The sequence below is a fragment of the Zootoca vivipara genome, chromosome 4 (genome assembly GCF_965207765.1).
Source record: "Zootoca vivipara chromosome 4, rZooViv2.hap1.1, whole genome shotgun sequence".
NCBI classification, from domain to species: domain Eukaryota; kingdom Metazoa; phylum Chordata; class Lepidosauria; order Squamata; family Lacertidae; genus Zootoca; species Zootoca vivipara.
This window is the reverse complement of record NC_142587.1, coordinates 34876568-34897215: the sequence shown is the minus strand read 5'-3', so window position 1 is coordinate 34897215 and position 20648 is coordinate 34876568. Positions and strand designations below refer to the sequence as shown.

At 41.4% G+C, this 20648-nt stretch overlaps 1 protein-coding gene across 4 annotated transcripts in view; it reads left to right on the top strand.

The window, feature by feature from the left end:
• The window catches only part of NLGN4X (neuroligin 4 X-linked), a 164421-nt gene that overhangs the window by 133276 nt on the left and 10497 nt on the right, over window positions 1-20648 (top strand). For all 4 annotated transcript variants that reach the window (XM_088667702.1, XM_088667701.1, XM_060273479.2 and 1 more), the window contains 2 exons: window positions 11121-11306; window positions 13930-14719. In XM_088667702.1, the coding sequence (XP_088523828.1) occupies window positions 11121-11306; window positions 13930-14719 (976 nt within the window). The remainder of the gene's footprint in view (window positions 1-11120; window positions 11307-13929; window positions 14720-20648) is intronic.

Sequence of the window (20648 nt, the reverse complement as noted above, 5' to 3'; positions counted from 1 at the left end):
CACTGATTGCTGGGAGCTGCCCTGTCCTCTCATCCTTGTAGCACATTTAGCCCTAGATCAAGGCTTCCCAAACTGTGGTCCATGGACCTCCAATGGTTGGTGAGCATCGTATGGTTGTTCCACAAATAGAGCACATGCAATTTGAATTTTACAGAATTCTGTGGTATTCCAAATGCAAATCTAATAAAATACAATGTGAGAAATAAAAGAAGCAATCAAAATATAATTAAATACCATACAGCACCTAGCATAGCATGTTACCATTGCTACAGCAGGCAGGGGTGGGGGGGGGGAACAACACCATTAAGTGCTCTGCAAGACCCTCAGCAATTTTCAAGTGGGCAAGGGCAGGGAGTTGGGGAATCCTTAGAACATGGGAAATTGCAAGGGTGAATTTGCTAAGCTCCATCCCATCCAAAATGGGGAGTCACCTGTACTTAGGAAAGTTCCTGTGTGACATAGAACTCCAGTACACAAAGTTCCCACCTTCAGAAGCTCCAAGTGATGGAGGAGAGCTTAACTCACTCATCCTAGCTGTTCCCTACATCATGCTATTCATGTGCTTGTGTGCACGTGGGGTGACTGTGATGCCTTAAGAGTACACTGTTTTCTTTGTAATGGTTCTGAAATCTAAACAGCAACACTAGTTTACGATTTTTCAGAAACTTCTGTTTAATACATTTATCGCTGTTCCAATTCTTGTGGTGTTACGGTACATTTTCAGAAGGCACTGCTGACATTTGAACTATTTGGTATTAGTAATAAAAAAGAGTGAACTTGGGACACCAAGTAGCCTTCAGCTACTATGTAGTTTGGGGTACATAATTTGTTTGGCGGAAATGAAAGAGAAAACACACACACAATTCGTACTCAAAAAGCAGAAGCATAAGAGTGATATCTGCAACTGAATTTCTGCCAGACCGAAAATGGATTTGATACGGAGTCAGCACTTGAGCTATAGTGTGAAGAAAAACAATAGGTTCTTCCGCCGTGATGTAATTCTAGATTATTTTGTTTTGGAAAAAAAGATAGTGGGGATTGTTACGGTTCTTTGTTCCTGAAATAAATCATTTTAAAAGAATGAGGATTAAAATACATGCAAAAAATGTTCCAGAATTATAGGTTTCAACTTTCAAAAGATATGTTTTCTTCTTAGACAAAGGCTACCCTGTCAACAGCCTTTAGTTACCTTTTTCCAGGAATTTTCACAGATTATACCATGAACTGGAGTTTGCATTACTAAGTGAGATAAAATAAAACTATAGATTTGATAATTTATTGCTTGCACAGTGAGACAGCAGGCCTATTGACAGGCAGCTGTTGAGGGTTCACAGTTACTAACACCACTGCTGGCCTCCCTCTCTGCTGCTCTGCAGATAACCGCAAGGCAGTTCTGCATTCCCTATTGTGATTGTCTACAATGCCTGAATGATCATTACAATTAATTGGCAGCCAGTGCAAATATAGAGCTATATGTTTGCTCCATCTGACTCAAGTCAAAGTTCTGGCAGCCGTATTTGGGGCTAATGGAAGTTTCTCAATGCTCTTCAAAGGGAGTCCCAAGTTGGTAAAGTGCAGAGTAGTTTAATCTGGCTGTTACAAAGTACAATGGTAAGATCTGCCCTATCCAGGAATTGGATACAGGAAGAAGAAGAAGGAGGAGGAGGAGGAGGAGGAGGAGGAGGAGGAGGAGGGTGGGGGATGAGTGTTCAGACCCCTGGGCTCTCACTTGTGGGGTGCCTCAGGGTTCTGTCCTCTCCCCCATGCTTTTTAACACCTATATGCGGCCGCTGGGAGAGATCATCAGGGGGTTTGGGCTGGGTGTTCATCAGTATGCGGATGATACCCAGCTCTACCTCTCTTTCAAATCAGAACCAGTGAAGTTGGTGAAGGTCCTGTGTGAGTGCCTGGAGGCGGTTGGAGGATGGATGGTGGCTAACAGATTGAGACTGAATCTGTTTGTGGGGGACAGGAGGCGGGCAGGTGTGGAGGACTCCCTGATCCTAAACAGGGTAACTGTGCCCCTGAAAGACCAGGTGCGCAGCTTGGGAGTCATTTTGGACTCACAGCTGTCCATGGAGGCGCAGGTCAATTCTGTGTCCAGGGCAGCTGTCTATCAGCTCCATCTGGTACGCAGGCTGAGACCCTATCTGCCACCGGACTGTCTCACTAGAGTGGTGCATGCTCTGGTTATCTCTCATTTGGATTACTGCAATGCGCTCTACCTGGGGCTACCTTTGAAGGTGACCCGGAAACTGCAATTAATCCAGAATGCGGCAGCTAGACTGGTGACTGGGAGCGGCCGCCAAGACCACATAACACCGGTCTTGAAAGACCTACATTGGCTCCCAGTACGTTTCTGAGCACAATTCAAAGTGTTGGTGCTGACCTTTAAAGCCCTAAACGGCCTCGGTCCAGTATACCTGAAGGAGCGTCTCCACCCCCATCGTTCTGCCCGGATACTGAGGTCCAGCGCCGAGGGCCTTCTGGCGGTTCCCTCACTGCGAGAAGCAAAGCTATAGGGAACCAGGAAGAGGGCCTTCTCAGTAGTGGCACCCGCCCTGTGGAACACCATCCCATCAGAGGTCAGAGAAATAAACAAATACCTGACATTTAGAAAATACCTAAAGGCAGCCCTGTTTAGGGAAGTTTTTAATCTGTGATATTTGATCTATTTTAATGTTTGTTGGAAGCCACCCAGAGTGGCAGGGGAAGCCCGGTCAGATGGGCGGGGTATAAATAATAAATTATTATTATAAATTATTATATAAGAAGAAGCTGGCACAGTTGCCACATGATTATTTAGATGGGTGCTAGAGAGTATCATTGGGCCTAGGATATATACTCAGTCTGATTGTTAAAAGGTATTTCAACCCCAGCCCAGGCTGAATGGATCACAAGGTTGTATTTCCATCCAATTCAATCCATTGCTGACTCCAGACACTGATCTAGAATTTCCACTGCCTTCATAGGATATAAAGAATAAGAGAGCTAAAGCTGGGTGCCACCAGCATACTGATGTTACCATTCAAACATTTGAATGACTTGATTTGGTGGCTTCATGTATATGTTAAAAAGCGTTTAAAGCAGATGGAACCCTGAAGCACTCTTTAAGCCCCAACCACCTTCTGAAAGCTAAATGTCAGGAAATGTCCAGGAGAACCAAGATTGTTGTATACAGCCATATATCTCTTGAAGCACGTCATCCAGTGACTTGAGCAAGCAAAAGTGGTTTCAGTTTTAACACCAGATTGGACATGAGACAGAAATTGAACTAATTTAATCAAGAAATGCTGGGCCTGAGGTTTTATTGCATGCTCAAACTCCTTACCCATGAATAGAATATTCAAAATGGGCCGAGAGTTGTTTAAATTGGAGGGTTCAAACAAAAATTGCTTTACTAAGAGACAAACTCTAGCCTACTTCAATACAGTTATAAAAATATCCTCCCTCGGTGAAGCATTAATTACTTTGACTGCCCAACAGACTAGCCTCCATCTGACTGTTCAAATGAGCCAGAAGGAGCAAAGGTTGAATATGCAAATGATAGGTCTCACATTTCCAAGATTTCTCTCCATATCCTCAGGCTTCACAAACTGAAAGGTATCCATGGAAACCTGCTAAGAGGGAGTTGTAGATACATCCAGCACTGACTCTGTATACAAGTAGTTCAAATCAGAATAAATATAATTGATTTTATCCACAAAACCTTTTGCAGACTGATCACACTGGCCTTCTTCTAACTCCCCTCGAGGGCTAAACTATACAAGTCCCCTCACCTTTTGGAAAGGCTTATCTGGATGACACTGCAGAGATTTGATGGTGACAAGGCATAAGACTTATTTGCCATTAACAGTGCCTCAGAATACGTTCTAAGATGGGCTCTAGCCCATGTTTGAGATTTTCTGCACTGACAATCACCCTAGCCATTTCATCACAAATAGTTCAGCGGTAAACTGCGGTGCCAACTGGGCTGCACTAATAAAGAAAGAACAGCTGCAAACTTGTGTTTGGATTCATCACCTGACTGCAAACACCATCAGAACCACTAGTCTCAGTAAAGAAAGCTCATTAGAAAGCAATCTGGAGCCATCAGATTGCATATACCAATTTAATAGGTCTCTACAGAATTCTGAGTCCAGCTTTAAACAGGTAATGAACTATCCATAGCAAGAGAATTACATCAAATTCCCTCATCCATAGCTCTTCTTCCTGCCCAATGCAGAACACATAGTTGAAAGCAGGGCTGAACAAAAATGGCCCGAGCCTCGAATTCACTGTTCTGTTAGCACAAAGTAAAATTGGGGAGGGCCATTTATGTATTTTAGAGCAAAGAGGGAGCGGTATCCCAGAAGTTCAAGGGGACCTAGTATTTACTGTTGCATGTAATGCCTTTGAACTTGAGGTCACCTGTATCAAGTCAGACTGTGGCAGGGGGATGTTATATGGTCTTCTATGGTACGGTAGCAGTGCTGAATTTATGTATAAGCTAAACAAGCTATAGCTTAGGGCCCCACTCTCTTGGGGCACCCAAAAAAAAATTAAAGAAAAAAACTGGATGTACATTTCCAAAATCTATATCAGGGGCCCCAAACTAAGGCCCGGGTGCCGGATGCGGCCCAATTGCCTTCTAAATCTGGCCCGCAGACAGTCCGGGAATCAGCATGTTTTTACATGAGTAGAATGTGATCTTCTATTTAAAATGCATCTCTGGGTTATTTGTGGGGCCTGTCTGGTGTTTTTACATGAGTAGAATGTGTCCTTTTATTTAAAATGCATCTCTGGGGCATAGAAATTCATTCATATATTTTTTTCAAAATATAGTCCGGCCCCCCACAAGGTCTGAGGGACAGTGGACCGGCCCCCTGCTGAAAAAGTTTGCTGACTCCTGATCTATATAAATAAAAATGTAAAATGCCAGGTTGTGTGTGCTCAGCTTGCTCCAAAACCGCTTGACCGCTTGACTTGAAATTTTGACACAATGTTGTGGTCCACTATGGGAGTGTTGTTATAAACTTAGATTATACAAATGCCACACCTATCACAGGTAAAAACATACTTTTGTGGAAAAACCAGAAAAACAGGAACAGGAAAGGTTGCAAAACTTCGCCCTCTAGCGGTGACTCCACTGGTACTACATCTACCAAAGCTTCCCTCTCCAAAGCAGCTCAGCTCGGGTTTGCAGGAAACCCCTGCTAGACAAGAGCGAAACTGCAGACTAACCTGAATGGAGGTGGGGGCTCGTCAGCCTGGGGGGGAGGAGGATGGGGTCAGGGTGGGTCATGGATCAGGACAGGGTGGGGGGACTCACAGGAATGATCCACAGCAATGCGTGGCTGGGTACCACTAGTATAAGATAAAAAACATATAAAATAAAACCTACATACAGTGTTTTGTGTTGTGTAGGCTCCTATGATGTAAGCAATACCCCCCCCCCGCTAGCCTGCTCCCTAAAATATCACTGATTTGCTCATTTCTATATATAGGGTGCCTACATTCTGCATGTGCAAATGGCTTTAGGTCCATAAATTACCATATAGCATATATTCAACACAAAAAACAGCAACAATTTGTTGTTGACAAAGGACAGCTGGACATACAAAGGGCCCATTACCTTCAGTAGCTTAGGGACTCATCAAACCTAATGGCCCTGTACGGTAGGTAGGAGTACTTAACCCTTTGGGGCCCATGGGGTCATTTGTGACCCCGAGAAATGCACACCACAACCTATCATACTACTGTAGCTTCAACTGAATTTCTCATTCAGTAGGGGAAGGGGACACTGTGAGTGCCAGGGAAAGCTTTTAGAGGCAGATGCGGACTGGCACACCCTAAGTTGGTGAGCCCCGCAATACAGTTATTTCGAAACCTGTGCTATTTCGAGACCACAGTAAATATTAACTTGATAGCTTAGTTTGCAGACGTACAACCCAACCCCTCTAAAAGAAAACTGAGATGGTGAGTGCTGGGGGAAACCCTGGGGTTGCAGAAATTATTATTATTTAAATACAAATGTTTTAAAACAGAAACATAAAGGGGAAAGGCACGCTCAAATCAGACCAATGAAGATGAAACACATTCTGTGGCTACAGAAAGTTGAGTGTCTGTTAGAAAAGAAGGGGCTGTATTCAGGGTTTGACATGAACGCTGAACAAAAGCATTTCTGTTAGGAAGTGAGCATGCACTGCAATATTTGGCTGTAGGTCCCACTTATTTCTTAATGAATGCTTAAAAGATATGATGAAATAGCAAATAAAACATTGTCCAACAGAACAGTTTTCTTTTTAAAAAAGAAAAATCATCCAGAATATGTTGCAGATCTAAGTATTTAACAATCTTCACAATTCTTAATATAAATAGGAAGCCTTCCCATTCTGTATGTTTAAGTTTGAAAAGATCATCCTTGTTGTGACTCTAAAATGGCTTTTGGCCAATATTATCATCTAACATTCAAAGTATGAAAGGATACATATTCTCATCAAGAGGAGAAATATTTGTTCATTCATTTGGTGTCAGATGAGACTGACTGCTTTTGCCTTGATGATTAGTTTTTAAATTAAGAAAACTTGCTCTTGCAGTTAATGAGGATCAGCAGAGAACTATGGAAGACGAAAAAGAGAAACCTTAATTTCTTAAACATGAGATAGTCATTGATGGCGATCTCTGTCACCTTTCAGTGTATTTGATAGGAACTGAAAATCACAAGATTAAAAATTCAGGGATGGAAACGTGTCCCTGCTCCCACTGCTAATTATAACACTATGCTAAAGTTATCTTGGGTCAATCTCTCCCAGTGCAGACATTGTTCCCATCTCTCACATGGTTTCTGGGTTCTCAGAATACATTGTTGTAACAGATTCGGCAGCCAGATTGTATCACCTCCTCCTTTACTGGAAATGGATTCATGTAACAAAGAAAAGCTCCTTTATACAAATAACCTTTCTTTTTTTGAATTAATAAAGGTTGGATTCATCTGATCTGTTAATAATAGGTTTGGGTTGTATAAATAAATTTAAAAATAAAATGCACAAAGCCCTGGTTTCAATATCATCCTTGCAGTTGTTTCCTGTCCGTTTTCTCTGCATGCACACACCTGCAGGATGTGAAGGCAGTATGCAACAATGGGAGGGGGAAGTGCTCATTTCAAGTCATCTTATTTTACTTGTTATTTTGTATTATATTTACTGTTTTTAATTAGGTTTTGTATTTTTGGATTATGCGGAATGCTTTATCTGAGTGGATGTAGCAACCGAGTAATTTCGTTGTTCCCGCAAGGGGACAATGACAATAAAGATATCTTATCTTGTCTTATCTTATCTTATATGAAATGGAACAGAGTGAATCCATTCTCTGATGAGAAAAGACTATCCATCATAGCACACATACTGGAAATCTCAAGGCCTTTGCATGTGTTTAGATATATATTCTCTCCCCCCCCCCCAAAAGAAAAAGATCGTGGTCAAAGTCCAGCAAATAAAAAAATAGACTTAAGTGCATTTATGTTTGTGGCCAGTGCCAGTTTTCTCGCTACCATATTTTAATGGTATTTCAACTTATCGAGGTTTTGTGTTTCTGTTTATTAAAACATTTGAGTACTGAGTGCAGTCACTTAAGGTTATTACCAAGAAAGTTAGGAAAAACAGCTTTTAGTTGGTACAGCTCATTTTGACATATTTATTGTGGGGGGAGAAGGAGAAATGGTTGCTTTAGAGGGGAAATAATTCTCACTCAGGTGGCACTGTGGTTAAACCACTGAGCCTAGGGCTTGCTGATCAGAAGGTCAGCGGTTCGAATCCCTGTGACGGGGTGAGCTCCCGTTGCTTGGTCCCAGCTCCTGCCAACCTAGCAGTTCGAAAGCATGTCAAAATGCAAGTAGATAAATAGGATCCGCTACAGCGGGAAGGTAAACGGCGTTTCCATGTGCTGCTCTGGTTTGCCAGAAGCGGCTTTGTCATGCTGGCCACATGACCTGGAAGCTATACGCTGGCTCCCTCAGCCAATAATGCAAGATGAGCGCGCAACCCCAGAGTCGGTCACGACTGGACCTAATGGTCAGGGGTCCCTTTACCTTTTACCGTTTAATGCTCACTTGCCTGCTTTATAACTCACCTACAAAAGTTGTAAGCTACCTGACAACCTCACTATACATGTGCAGAAGGTTCTCATTAGATATTTTACACTTTCATCATTTAAATTGTGCTTGTGGATCAATCTTATTAAGTCTGTATTAATTACCAGGACAATGTCCATAATTCAGCTATTTCTTTGTGCTTCAGTATGTGAAAGTATTGAATGTGTTACTTAAGAAAAGCAACTGATAAAGTCTTGATACTTTGTTGCTGTTGTTGCTGTTGATGATGATGTTGTTTGTTGTTTGTTATTTTAGAGCTAGTATACCTCAGTTTTAATATATTTAATGCTGAAAGAATGGGGAGAGCTCTTTTCTTCTCTTTTTTCTGGTTGGGCTTGAGCAGTGGGAATGTTGGGCAAGTAGGGTAGTCTTACAGAGGACGATCTTCTGTTTGAAGCTGCCCTCTATTTGAAAGGCTGCCTGGTCCAAATTCAGTTTAAAGATAATGCGTCATAAGAAGGAAAAGCAGGGACCCTCAATTTACCCATCCACAGCAGAATAAGCAGGCACACAGCTCGCCTGACCATACTCTTTGCCACTGTAGTGAGATGCCCTCCCCTAGTTTACATCTATATATAACCATTTGCAGATTTTTATTTTTATTTTTGCAAATCTGCGTCCTCTTTTGTCCTCTTGTTTTGCGATGCTTTTCTCTCTTTTTTGGCACTGTGCAATTGGCCATCCTATGGGCAAATGACACATTGGAGGCAGTAGGTACTGTAGATGGTGCGTTATAGAATAATGACAGCAGACAAGTCTGGCCCTGCCTTTCTTCAGATTGAAGCACCCTGCTTCCGGTGGCTCGATGTAAAGAGGAGGCACTCTTTGTAACAGACCAGCTCAAACAAAATGTCAGCAGAATTAGCAGGGGTGACAATTGTTGCTAGGTTAATACCATATGACATTAGATTAATGACACTGCTTGTAGGAATCTGGAGATTGTATTTCTCTGCTACGTTTTATTAAAAATATATATATTAAAGCTTTGAATCTCATTACAGAGGCCTGCCTCTTTTATTAATATTGCTGTTAATGACTAGAATGAGATTACTAAGAGATAATCTTCAAAATAATTGGCATACATAGATTCTTACAAAACAAATAAATTAGGATTTTAAGTAAATCCCATGGTTTTGGGGTCCTTGATCATGATTCCAAATGCAAGCAGCTTTGCTTTCCAGTATCCCGAGAAACAGGAATATTTCCTCACTAGCCCCCAAATCCCTATACTGTACCATAGCTGCCAAGTTTTCCCCTTTCTCGCGAGGAAGCCTATTCAACATAAGGGAATTTCCCTTAAAAAAGGGGATAACTTGGCAGCTATGTACTGTACGCAGCTTTTGGCAGACAATGTGTTCTGCACTTGCCTTGCTGACCATTTGCAAATGCTAAAGGCAAACCCCCTTTCAATGTACTGTAGAACTATTCTATGCTTATAAATCTTTCAAGTGGGAGTTTGATATATTATGGATTTTCGTACAAGTGCAACATTCTTAAATAATTTGCTGTGCAGTTAAAATCAAGCTTGAAGATGGGAGACTCAAAATGGCAAATTTGGACATAGTGAGCTGTGTAGAATCCAAATTGCTCCAGTCAATGTGAACTAATGTAATGTTTCAGGTGTGCTGATTTCAGCGGAACAAAGCAAATCGTACACACTCAGGTAATTGATGGCATTCTGAGTTGCAAGACCACCTGCAAACATAGCACATTTCATTTCTAAAATCTGATAACCAGATAAAAGAGGCCATGGAGGAGAGGAGAGGGAGGAAGCAGTATAGCATTTTGTACTTATCTTGATGCCAACAGCAAAATAGCTAATATTCACTTTTCTCATAAAACCTGTTGTACTATATTGCATTTTGCGCATTATTTCATAATTATGTATATGAATTCTTATTGTTGTCATGCATTACTGCCATTATGCTTGCTTTGTCAATTGACAATTTATTTGTTCTCATTATAAGTGTCTTTCTGCACATATGTGGCAACAAATTTGGATTTGCAGCCACATTTACTTACGGTAATACTCTACAGTGACCTGCGGCCAGTCATGGCATATAGATTAACACACAAGTGTGATACACTCAGGATGCGGGTGGCGCTGTGGGTTAAACCACAGAGCCTAGGGCTTGCCGATCAGAAGGCCGGCGGTTCAAATTCCTGCAACGGGGTGAGCTCCTGTTGCTCCGTCCCAGCTCCTGCCATCCTAGCAGTTCGAAAGCACATCAAAGTGCAAGTAGAAAAATAGGTACCGCTCCAGCGGGAAGGTAAATGGCATTTCTGTGTGCTGCTCTGGAAGCGGCTTTGTCATGCTGGCCACATGACCTGGAAGCTGTACGCCGGCTCCCTCGGCCAATAAAGCGAGATGAGCGCCGCAACCCCAGAGTCGGTCACGACTGGACCTAATGGTCAGTGGTCCCTTTACCTTTATGATACACTCACTATTCACAAACATTTGGTAGCCTCACCTCCTTCACACACTACATGTTAAGTATGCACTGAAAACCATGAGTACACCTAATAAAATGCAATGCACAAACTAGCAGAAATACATTTTTTATATTGACATAAAAGTAATTTTGATTACCTCATCCCCCACCCTGTACAATCCAGGGGCAGCAAGAAATCCCATTATTATCTTGACTTCCAGGCTTCTATGGGGCATTTTAAAATGTTACTGACCTTTAATCAGATTTAGCAGATTTCTAAGACTAAAAGGGGAAAAAATCTGTATTACTTTTTATTATTACTATTGGAGGTTATGAAAAAGAAGAGATGATTATTCCCATATCTATGCAATCCTCTGCAACTGGGAGGGGATCACTGTGTTCTCAAAGCTTGTGTTAAATATATTTAACTACATCTGTGGCCTTTCAAAAACTGGAAGAAAGAAGGAAATATGTGTTGTGAATATGTGCATGGCCTATAGCAAATTCTGTGACTGGTGAGCTAAAATTACACCCCCCCCTCTTTTTTTGCCTTATAGGTTTTCTAAGCACTGGAGACCAAGCTGCAAAAGGCAATTATGGATTGCTTGACCAAATCCAAGCTTTACGATGGATTGAAGAAAATATTGGATCGTTTGGAGGAGACCCAAAAAGAGTTACTATTTTTGGATCTGGGGCAGGAGCCTCCTGCGTCAGTCTGTTGACATTGTCTCACTATTCAGAAGGTAACAATTCACCAAGCTAAATACCAGAAATTTTAAAAGGGATGATTTAATGTGAGTTGCAAAGGTCATTTGGAGCCTCATATAATATCCCAGTAAGATCTACTTTGCTATGAAACTAGCTAGCTTTCCCCCTTATTTGAGAAGTCAATACATAATTTGTGGGTCACAGTCAAACAGAATTAATTGCTAATTATGCTACAATTTGATGGGTCGTTGTTGTTTTAAAAACAGATTGATCACATTCTGATATTTTTTCTGGAGCAATTATTTCTGGAGCATTCTCAAAACAAGGCATTGTGCCTGTATTGTTTTTTGTTTTGTTTTTTATAGAGCATATAGTTTTCTCACCTGAAATTCACCTGGGATAGACTTTTTATATCCAGCTGCTAGGCTATGTTCAAGCGAAGCAGAGCAGCTTTAGGCCAGCTTCAAGTTGCTTCACATCACTGGAGCATAGCAAAAAAAAAAAAAAGTCACACTGGGCCATTGAATCTGACCTTAAATTCCCAATCTTTTTTTTTGAGGGGGGGAGGTGCAGATACATTTTAATTTATTGATCTGGCCAATGTTTAAATGAAGAGATGTCCATTCAAAAAATGAGGATTATGTTTTCAGAATTAAACTCTTGGAGTTCATACCTATTACATTGATTTTAGCCTCACATTTCTTCTTCTTCTTCTTCAAATTACATGATGTATAGCTTCTGTGAGACAGAAGAAAACGTATGATTTTCCTCTGACCTTTCTGCTGGTGAAGCAGTTATTTGTGCAAGTCATTCACAGAAAATGGAAATGATTGCTGGCTGCTGTCATTCCCGAAAAGTCCTTGGGCACCATTCAGTTCAGGGAAGTAACTGCTACATAGAGATTCCAGCGAAGCTCTCATAGGCACAGGTTCAGGCCCAGACAGATATGAGCTCTCAAAGAGAGGCAGCAGCAGGACTCCTGGCTTATCCCTTTAGGCACCATGTGCCACATACAGAATGAGATGCCTCACATAGGCACTGGGCCCTCTCCAATCTACACAAACCTAACAAAATGACCTGACTCAAAAGAAGGAGCCAACAGGACAGAGTAGGAATTAGACATCATAGTTAACAACTACTGGCACCAGGATGAAATCTTGCATGTATTCACATCCACAACCCTGCTTCCTCATTGACAAGTGAAATGCCTTAAAAAGATCAGGCCTCTTGCCTGGAACCCAGCAGTCTATCACCTCTCCAGCAATATGTAGCAAGAATGCTGCCTGCATCGGTACATCGCCTCTGTGAAGGCAAGTTTGGTGGCACCTTACTGGAACTGTGCTCATGGGCTTCAGTCTCCCAGATTCTTGGGAGAAGAAGGTTGTCTGTGGGGAGGATTCAACTGCAACAGAGGTTTTCATGGATGCGGCTCCTTATGCCTCTGTGTCATCCAATGGATGGATATGTAACTGTTAAATTTAATCAGGATTGCAAACAGACTGTACCTGCAATTAGGGGTGGGGTGGAATCTTGCCCCTGCAGAAGAACACCTTGCCCTAAGGACACTCTGCAGAGGGTAGACAACCACACCCTAGCAGTTCTAGCAGGCTTTACCTCAGATGCTTTGCAGGTCCGGAAGAGATTTTCTTAGCAGCCCCAAAGAAGTCATTTGACAGTCAGAGTTGGGAGAATGTAAAATACAAGAGTAGGACTGGGAAAGGCGAAGCTGGAACAACTGGTCTTCAAGTAGGATTGGAAATTCAGCATCATTGAAGATAGCCGAACTGAGCATGGCCAGTGGATTTCTTGCCCCCCCCCCCCATCCAAGGCTTTTGCTGGAAAATATGCAACATATTGAGGCTATGACCCAGTCACTTAGGAACAAGTTGAAATTGGCAATGGCAATCAGCTAGGAACCTTAATGACAACTTTGATGTCATATCTATTGATATAATTTTAGACAATACACAGAATAATTAGTATTCATTCCCCACTATTTTAAATTATTAGTTTAGGCTTTCTACATTTGATATTATAGTAGCATGTCACTATACTAGAAATGCCCCAAGCTGATGCTGTTCTTCTCCTCCTCATCATCACAGAACTATTTTTCCCCATTCCTGTAAGAGAGACTTTTTTAAAAAAATCACACACAGCCACCAAACTAGTTTACATTTTAATTTGCTTTTTGGTATGTTCTTTGTACTTCTGTATGCACTGAGAGACATGTACAGTGAAAGGGGCAAACTGTAAGGACCCAACATTTGGATACATGGATATGATGCAGGCTATTCTCCATATTGTGCCTCTCATCCATATGAAAATATGTGTATGTTTACTACAATGTACTGAATATTTATGAATATTTGTGAAGCATTTCATCCCTAGACATTCGCACTGGATTCATTGTACTCATATGTATGAATATTAAGTACTAGGAATAATTTAGCTAGCCGTAGATTAGTGACGGAAGGGGAAGAGCTAAATTAAGAGCAATAATTCCTTGTGGGTTTTTTTCCCCCTTCATGGAATGGAAATGGAATGAAAATTGCTCTTCACTAGAATGTACTTCCTGTAAGTGATGCACAAAAGGTTCTTTTGCTTGGTGGTCAATGCTGCTTGTTCATGTATTTTAATTTTTAACTTCTGCACCTGCAGGTCTGTTCCAAAAGGCAATCATACAAAGTGGAACAGCCCTGTCCAGCTGGGCAGTGAACTACCAGCCTGCCAAGTACACTGCAATTTTGGCAGAAAAAGTAGGCTGCAACACGCTGGACACTACAGACTTAGTTGAATGCTTTCGGAATAAGAACTACAAAGAACTCATTCAGCAAACGATCACACCAGCTACGTACCACATTGCCTTTGGGCCTGTGATTGATGGGGATGTAATTCCAGATGATCCTCAGATCCTGATGGAGCAGGGAGAATTTCTCAACTATGACATAATGCTAGGCGTAAACCAAGGGGAAGGCTTGAAATTTGTAGATGGAATTGTAGATAACGAAGAGGGCGTCTCTCCAAATGATTTTGATTTCTCTGTATCCAATTTTGTGGACAATCTGTACGGCTATCCGGAAGGGAAAGACACGCTACGAGAGACCATTAAGTTCATGTACACAGACTGGGCAGATAAGGAGAATCCCGAAACGCGAAGAAAGACCCTAGTGGCTTTGTTTACCGACCACCAGTGGGTTGCTCCAGCTGTCGCCACAGCTGACCTGCATGCCCAATATGGCTCCCCAACGTACTTCTATGCATTTTATCACCACTGCCAGAGTGAAATGAAACCCAGCTGGGCTGACTCAGCACACGGCGATGAAGTCCCTTATGTCTTTGGCATTCCGATGATTGGCCCTACAGAACTGTTCAACTGCAACTTTTCAAAGAATGATGTCATGCTCAGTGCGGTAGTGATGACGTACTGGACAAACTTCGCCAAAACTGGGTAGGTTTTTGCCACTTCCTGGCTTTTCCCCTCTGCTGTCTTTCCCAAATTCTAGCAATGAGTTTGAGGTCTAATTAAGTGCTGCAGCTTTTGGAAGCCGCTCTTTCACAGAGTGCTTCTTTGCAAGAGAATTAAGGCAATGTTTTCAGAATGCTGGCAGGCAAGGCTAAATTAAAGGGCTTTGGAGGTGTTGCCTGTGCAATCACAAAAGCACAGGGAGAAAGTGGGGTGGTCTTTTAGGCAGTGCAGAAAAGAAGAGTTCAAGAAACAAACATTTGCATATAATTAGGGTATTCTGATTTTATATGGGAAAATGCGAATTTAGAACTATTATACTGTAAAATGTCCTGTGAACTTCAAATGATGGTGGCATATAAATTTAATAAATAACAACAACAACAACAACAACTAATTACTATAATTTAAATAGAAATACAGTGGTGGAGTCTCCTTCTTTGGAGGTCTTTAAGCAGAGGCTTGACAGGCATATGCCAAGAATGCTTTGATGGTGTTTCCTGCTTGGTAGGGGGTTGGACTGGATGGCCCTTGTGGTCTCTTCCAACTCTATGATTCTATGATTTTATGACAGTACATCTCACCAAAGTGTGGCTGACCTGTGTGTTTGTTCATTCTATACTGTCCGGGTGCTATCTGTTGATGGGCAACTTCAAGGCCCCTACTCTCCCATTATAATCAAAGTGGATTTGGATTGGACAGCCCTTCACATAAGGGACACCTGCAAATAGAGGACAGTCTTCTGCAAAGTAGGACACACAGCCACCCTAGCCATACAGACATTCTTCTCTGATCCTGAAAACTCTCCATTCTTGTACATTTTTTATTGCACTGAGCAGATGGTTTTTGCCAGTAGTAAGAACTTGCCCAGTGCCAGGTTGGAAGGGACCCTGAGCAAGCTATGCACCCCAAAGAAACCTTATCATGGATCAGCTGCAGCATGGAAATGATCAGTAGCCCAGCTCTGGTAGCCTGGTAGTCCTTCTGTCAAGTGCTGAGAGAGAAGTGCCAGGCCAGGCAAGTGCAGCCACCACAATCAATTCCCCCAAATAACTCTGTGATCCAGTTTGGTACACTCTGTAAACTAGTCCCAAGGGCAATTAGGTAATGAGGATGACAGTGTTTTTAGTCACTTGACTCAGCACTTTTCTTCTTAGTGTCAGGTTCTAGTTTTTTAAAAAAATAAAATAAAGGAATGTCATGGCTGGCCTTTCAATGCCCTGGCAAATTCCTGGCCATGACATGTACCAACTCCAGGCCTGCCACTATCTCCCTGTCTTGTGAGAAAAGAAGTCTTCTTTATTTACTGTGCAGAATTATAAATGAGATTCAGAAAGACAGAGTCATACACCATACAGAGACACTTGCTGATATAAAAGGCTATAAACAGCTTTAATCATCATTCATTTTAAGGAAGCTGTCGGAAAACTATAGCTCTTTGGCAGGGAAATGGTAAAGTTTTAAAGTGGATTCTCAGTAATTCTGTTGTGAGTAAACAAAGCACAAGTGTGTGTGTGTGTGTGTGTGTGTGTGTGTGTAGTGTAGATATGTGCTTCTCTTTTGAGCCAATGGGCATATTTGGAATTTTCAGAAAGTGTTGTGGGGATGTGGCATAACACAAAATAACCGCTGTGGAGCATGGCATAGCACAAAACAGCTTTTTTGTGGGGATGTGTGTCATACCACAAAGTAGCTGTTACATCTAAAAGAACAGAAAAAGACAGGAACCCAAAATGGTGTGGGCATGCCTTTCCCCTCAAGCAAGAGAGAAAGGTCACCCACATTATCCAATACCACATCTCTCACTCTTTGCACCTCTTCTCTATTCAGAAAGGAGGATGGGTGTCCAATCCTGGCATGCAATGCAATGCAATGCAATGCAATGCAATGCAATGCAATGCAATGCAATGCAATGCAATGAAATGAAATGAAATGAAATGAAATGAAATGAAATGAAATGTGGGCATGTTTAAAAGGATGTGTTCAGTATAGGAGAGGCCAAGCCTCCCTGCTTGGCAGGGGGTTGGACTGGATGGCCCTTGTGGTCTCTTCCAACTCTATGATTCTATGATTCTAAGCCATGAACAGAGCAGAAAGGGCAAACAAGCTCTTATGCATTGTGACTTTTTGCAGGATACTTGCTGAGACATTTCACAGGCACCATAGGAACGCTGGGCACATTGCTTCCCTCAGGCACTCCACCAGTGCCCCCAGTACAAACTCTGTACTGTGCAAAGCCTCCTAGATAATCCACCTTTGCTTCATAAGTAATGATTGTTTAGTTTCCTAAACCCCCCCTTTTTTTTCTATTGGAAACATTTCTTTCTCTCCATTGCGTTCTCACACTACCTGGTGTGAAAAATGATGCATTGCAGTTTCACATAAAAACAGTGCAGTTATTAAGGCATGAATGTTCTTGAAAGCCATAGTCCTCAGGTTAAGGTTATAAAATACACTGAAGGAAAAGGAAAGTATGGTATAGATCAAACAAGACCATTGTGCCTCCTCCACAGAATTACCTAGTTGCCTTTCAAAAGATATCAAGGGAACATGGGGGAAAGAGATCTCTCGAAAGAACAGTGTTTCCTTTCCTCATCCAATGAATTGTATTAATGTGTAGCCCCTTAAGACAAATAAACTTCTTGTATATGTTTTGCAAAGGCAAATAAGGAAACATAACAGTGAAAGTGGACATAAGATGCTCATTAATAAAGCTGAGGAAGTACCATTTCTTAAGGAATGTTGCAACGTTTTCCCCTCCAAAAAGCAAGTGGAGTTTGTTATTCTGATTTTTGCTTTTGAAATTTGCTTCCCCCCCTCTTTTTTCTTGCCTCAGTATTGAATTAAAATAAATGTCCTTGTGGCACGCCAAAGGCCCATAAATCTTTCCAATGAACGTTTAATGGCAGAACTGGGCTTTTAGAACTGCAACTCCACTGCAGTGCAGAGAAGAGTATGCAGCAATATTGGAGAATTCAAAGAAATGTGTCGCATCCTCCTGACACATTTCAGGAGTAAGCAGATCTTTTAAGGAAGCCAGGATCACATTGTGTGATGTATTTTCTGCAGTCACTCCCCAACCCCCAACCCCCTAAGCAATTAATTGTATAAATCAAAGAAACTGGAAGTAAACACATGCTTCTCTGAATTGTGAGTGGACTACCACTGCTTTCTCTGGAATTGCATAGGTGAGCCCCAAATCCTAAACAAAATTGTCACCTCTTTAAAGCCCTGATAAGAACACCCCCTCTGGAGGCCACACAGGGAGAGACCAAACCTGTCCAACCCAGAAGAGGTCTTCTCAATGAAGGCTTTTGAATGGGATTTGCAACAAGCCACACACACCTGCATAAAGGGAGTGTGGTGTCAAAGTCTGAATGGGGCAAACAGCACTTTTTCATATTTCCTTTCCAATTGATATTTGCCATGGTCGACACTTGGTGCGATGACATCATCCTCTCTGAAGATTAGAGTGTAATGAAATCACTGCTCATAACTTTGACTGCAGATAAGCATTGTTGTATGTCACTCATGTACATTATGGCAGTGAGATCAAGTTGGGAATGAGTGAACTGTTCATCCAATGATGAACATTTGTGCATCAGGACTTTTGGTTTCTCCTCTTCTCACTCCATACACACACGCACACACACACACACACCTGCTTCAGAGGGGAGCGGGGGAAGCCTTGTTGTGTGAGCCAATGCCTGTTCATGCCACAATTGGATCTCACCCAAGTTTTGCACATATCTGTTCACTCCAATGGGGCCATCCCCACGGAATTGCTTGGAGGAATTAAACTTAAAGGTTTCTTTGAAAGTGGGAAATGTCTCTGCGCCGGAAAGGCTAAACAGGTCAGGAGACAAGAGACTTGAGTGTTCTTGTTTTTTTTGGGTTTTTTTCTTAATTAATTTTAAATAGAGATTGTACACAACAAACATAACAATTTATTTATTTTATATATATATAAGGGTTCTCTCAAACCTTCTGACCTCCTTCCCTCCTTCCATAGGTTCCGTTTCTAAATTTTATTCCTGCAACTTTTGCTGTAATCTATCTATTATAGACCCAGGTGGCACTGTGAGTTAAACCACTGAGCCTAGGGCTTGCTGATCAGAAGGTCAGCGGTTCGAATCCCTGTGATGGGGTGAGCTCCCGTTGCTTGGTCCCAGCTCCTGCCAACCTAGCAGTTCTAAAGCATGTCAAAATGCAAGTAGATAAATAGGTACCACTCCAGCGGGAAGGTAAACGGCGTTTCCGTGTGCTGCTCTGGTTCGCCAGAAGTGGCTTTGTCATGCTGGCCGCATGACCTGGAAGCTATACGCCGGATCCCTCGGCCAATAATGCGAGATGAGCGCGCAACCCCAGAGTCGGCCACGACTGGACCTAATGGTCAGGGGTCCCTTTACCTTTACCTATATCCATAGTATCCAAAGTTTATGTTATTTTACATTGCCATTGTATTCCTGCCAATGATTTCAACTGTTTACAGTGGTCTTTCAGATAAGTGAAAAAGTTATTCCAGTCTTACGCTAATATTTGGTCTTCCTGCTTTCTGATCTTGCCATTTTGTCATATTTCATCAGCTTGGGCTACCACTCGTCTCTGGTCGATACTTTTTCTTCTTTCCATCTCTGGGCTAAGAGCATCTTTGCTGCTGTCATTGCATACATAAACAGTCTTTTCTTTTGGTAGTTCCGCACCTATAATTCCTAACATAAAAGCCTCTGGTTTTTTTGGGTTTTTTAAAACAAAGATTATTTTAAACATTTTTTTTTTCAATTCATTATATATCATTTTCCAGAATATTGTTAACATCCCACATGCCCACCACATATAATAAAGGGTACCTTCTTTCCTTTTACATTTCCAGCACACATTTGAACTGCTTCTATACATTTTCACTATTTTACTAGGTGTCAAATACCAACAGCACATCATTTTCATATAATTTTCTTTCAGTGAACAGCAAGCTCTAAATTTCAAATCCTCTTTCCATAGCTTTTCCCATGATGAAAACTGTGTGTTATAACCAAAATTTCTTGCCCAGTGTATCATTACAGATTTAACTTCTTCATCTTTAGTAAACCATTCTAAAACTAATTGATACATTTTTGAAAGTAATTTCACATTATTTTACAACAGATCTTTTTCAAACCTTGATATCTCTTTACCAAAACCCTTCTGTTTATCCGATTTGAAGACATCATTTAATTTATTATACTGTAACCAGTCTGTTAATAGCTCTCTGATGTCTTCAAACTTTTTCAATTTTAATTGATCTTCCACTTCTGTTAGCAGCTCTTTAGAGGCTGCCCAATCACCTCTCATATTTAGTTTTTTAACAGATATTGCTTAAACTGGGTTCCTCTCTTCCCAACGGTAATGATGTATTATTGTTAATAAACAGTGCTTGTAGAATCAAACATGTAGGTGTTTAAAATATATGGAGAACAATTCCCAGGATGTCACAACCTTCTGCATCTGCTTATTATTTATATTACTGTTATTATTATCCCTGCAGAGTGTTAACAAGTTAGGCTTCAGCATTTATCTAAGGATTACAAAAGCTCCCTCATGATCCCATCTGTCAGTATTACTCATAATTTCAAGCAGTTTTGCACAGGCGGCCTGCTCAAGAGCTAATTTCAGCAGGGTGTACATGAAATTGTACACTCTCCTGGGTCTGAATTTATACCATACTTCCTAAAGACAGCAAAAATCTTTAGGAAGGGCCATTAATCATTTTACCATGCACCCAACTGTTAATATGATTACCAGGTCGAAATGAGACTGACTATAACAAATATTCCCTATTTGGATTTGCTCTAAATTAACAATAAGCATTTGGAACTGTGTGACCTTGAAACCCCACCTGTTCTGTTGAAAAGTGAAGTATTTTCAGTTTTGCTAA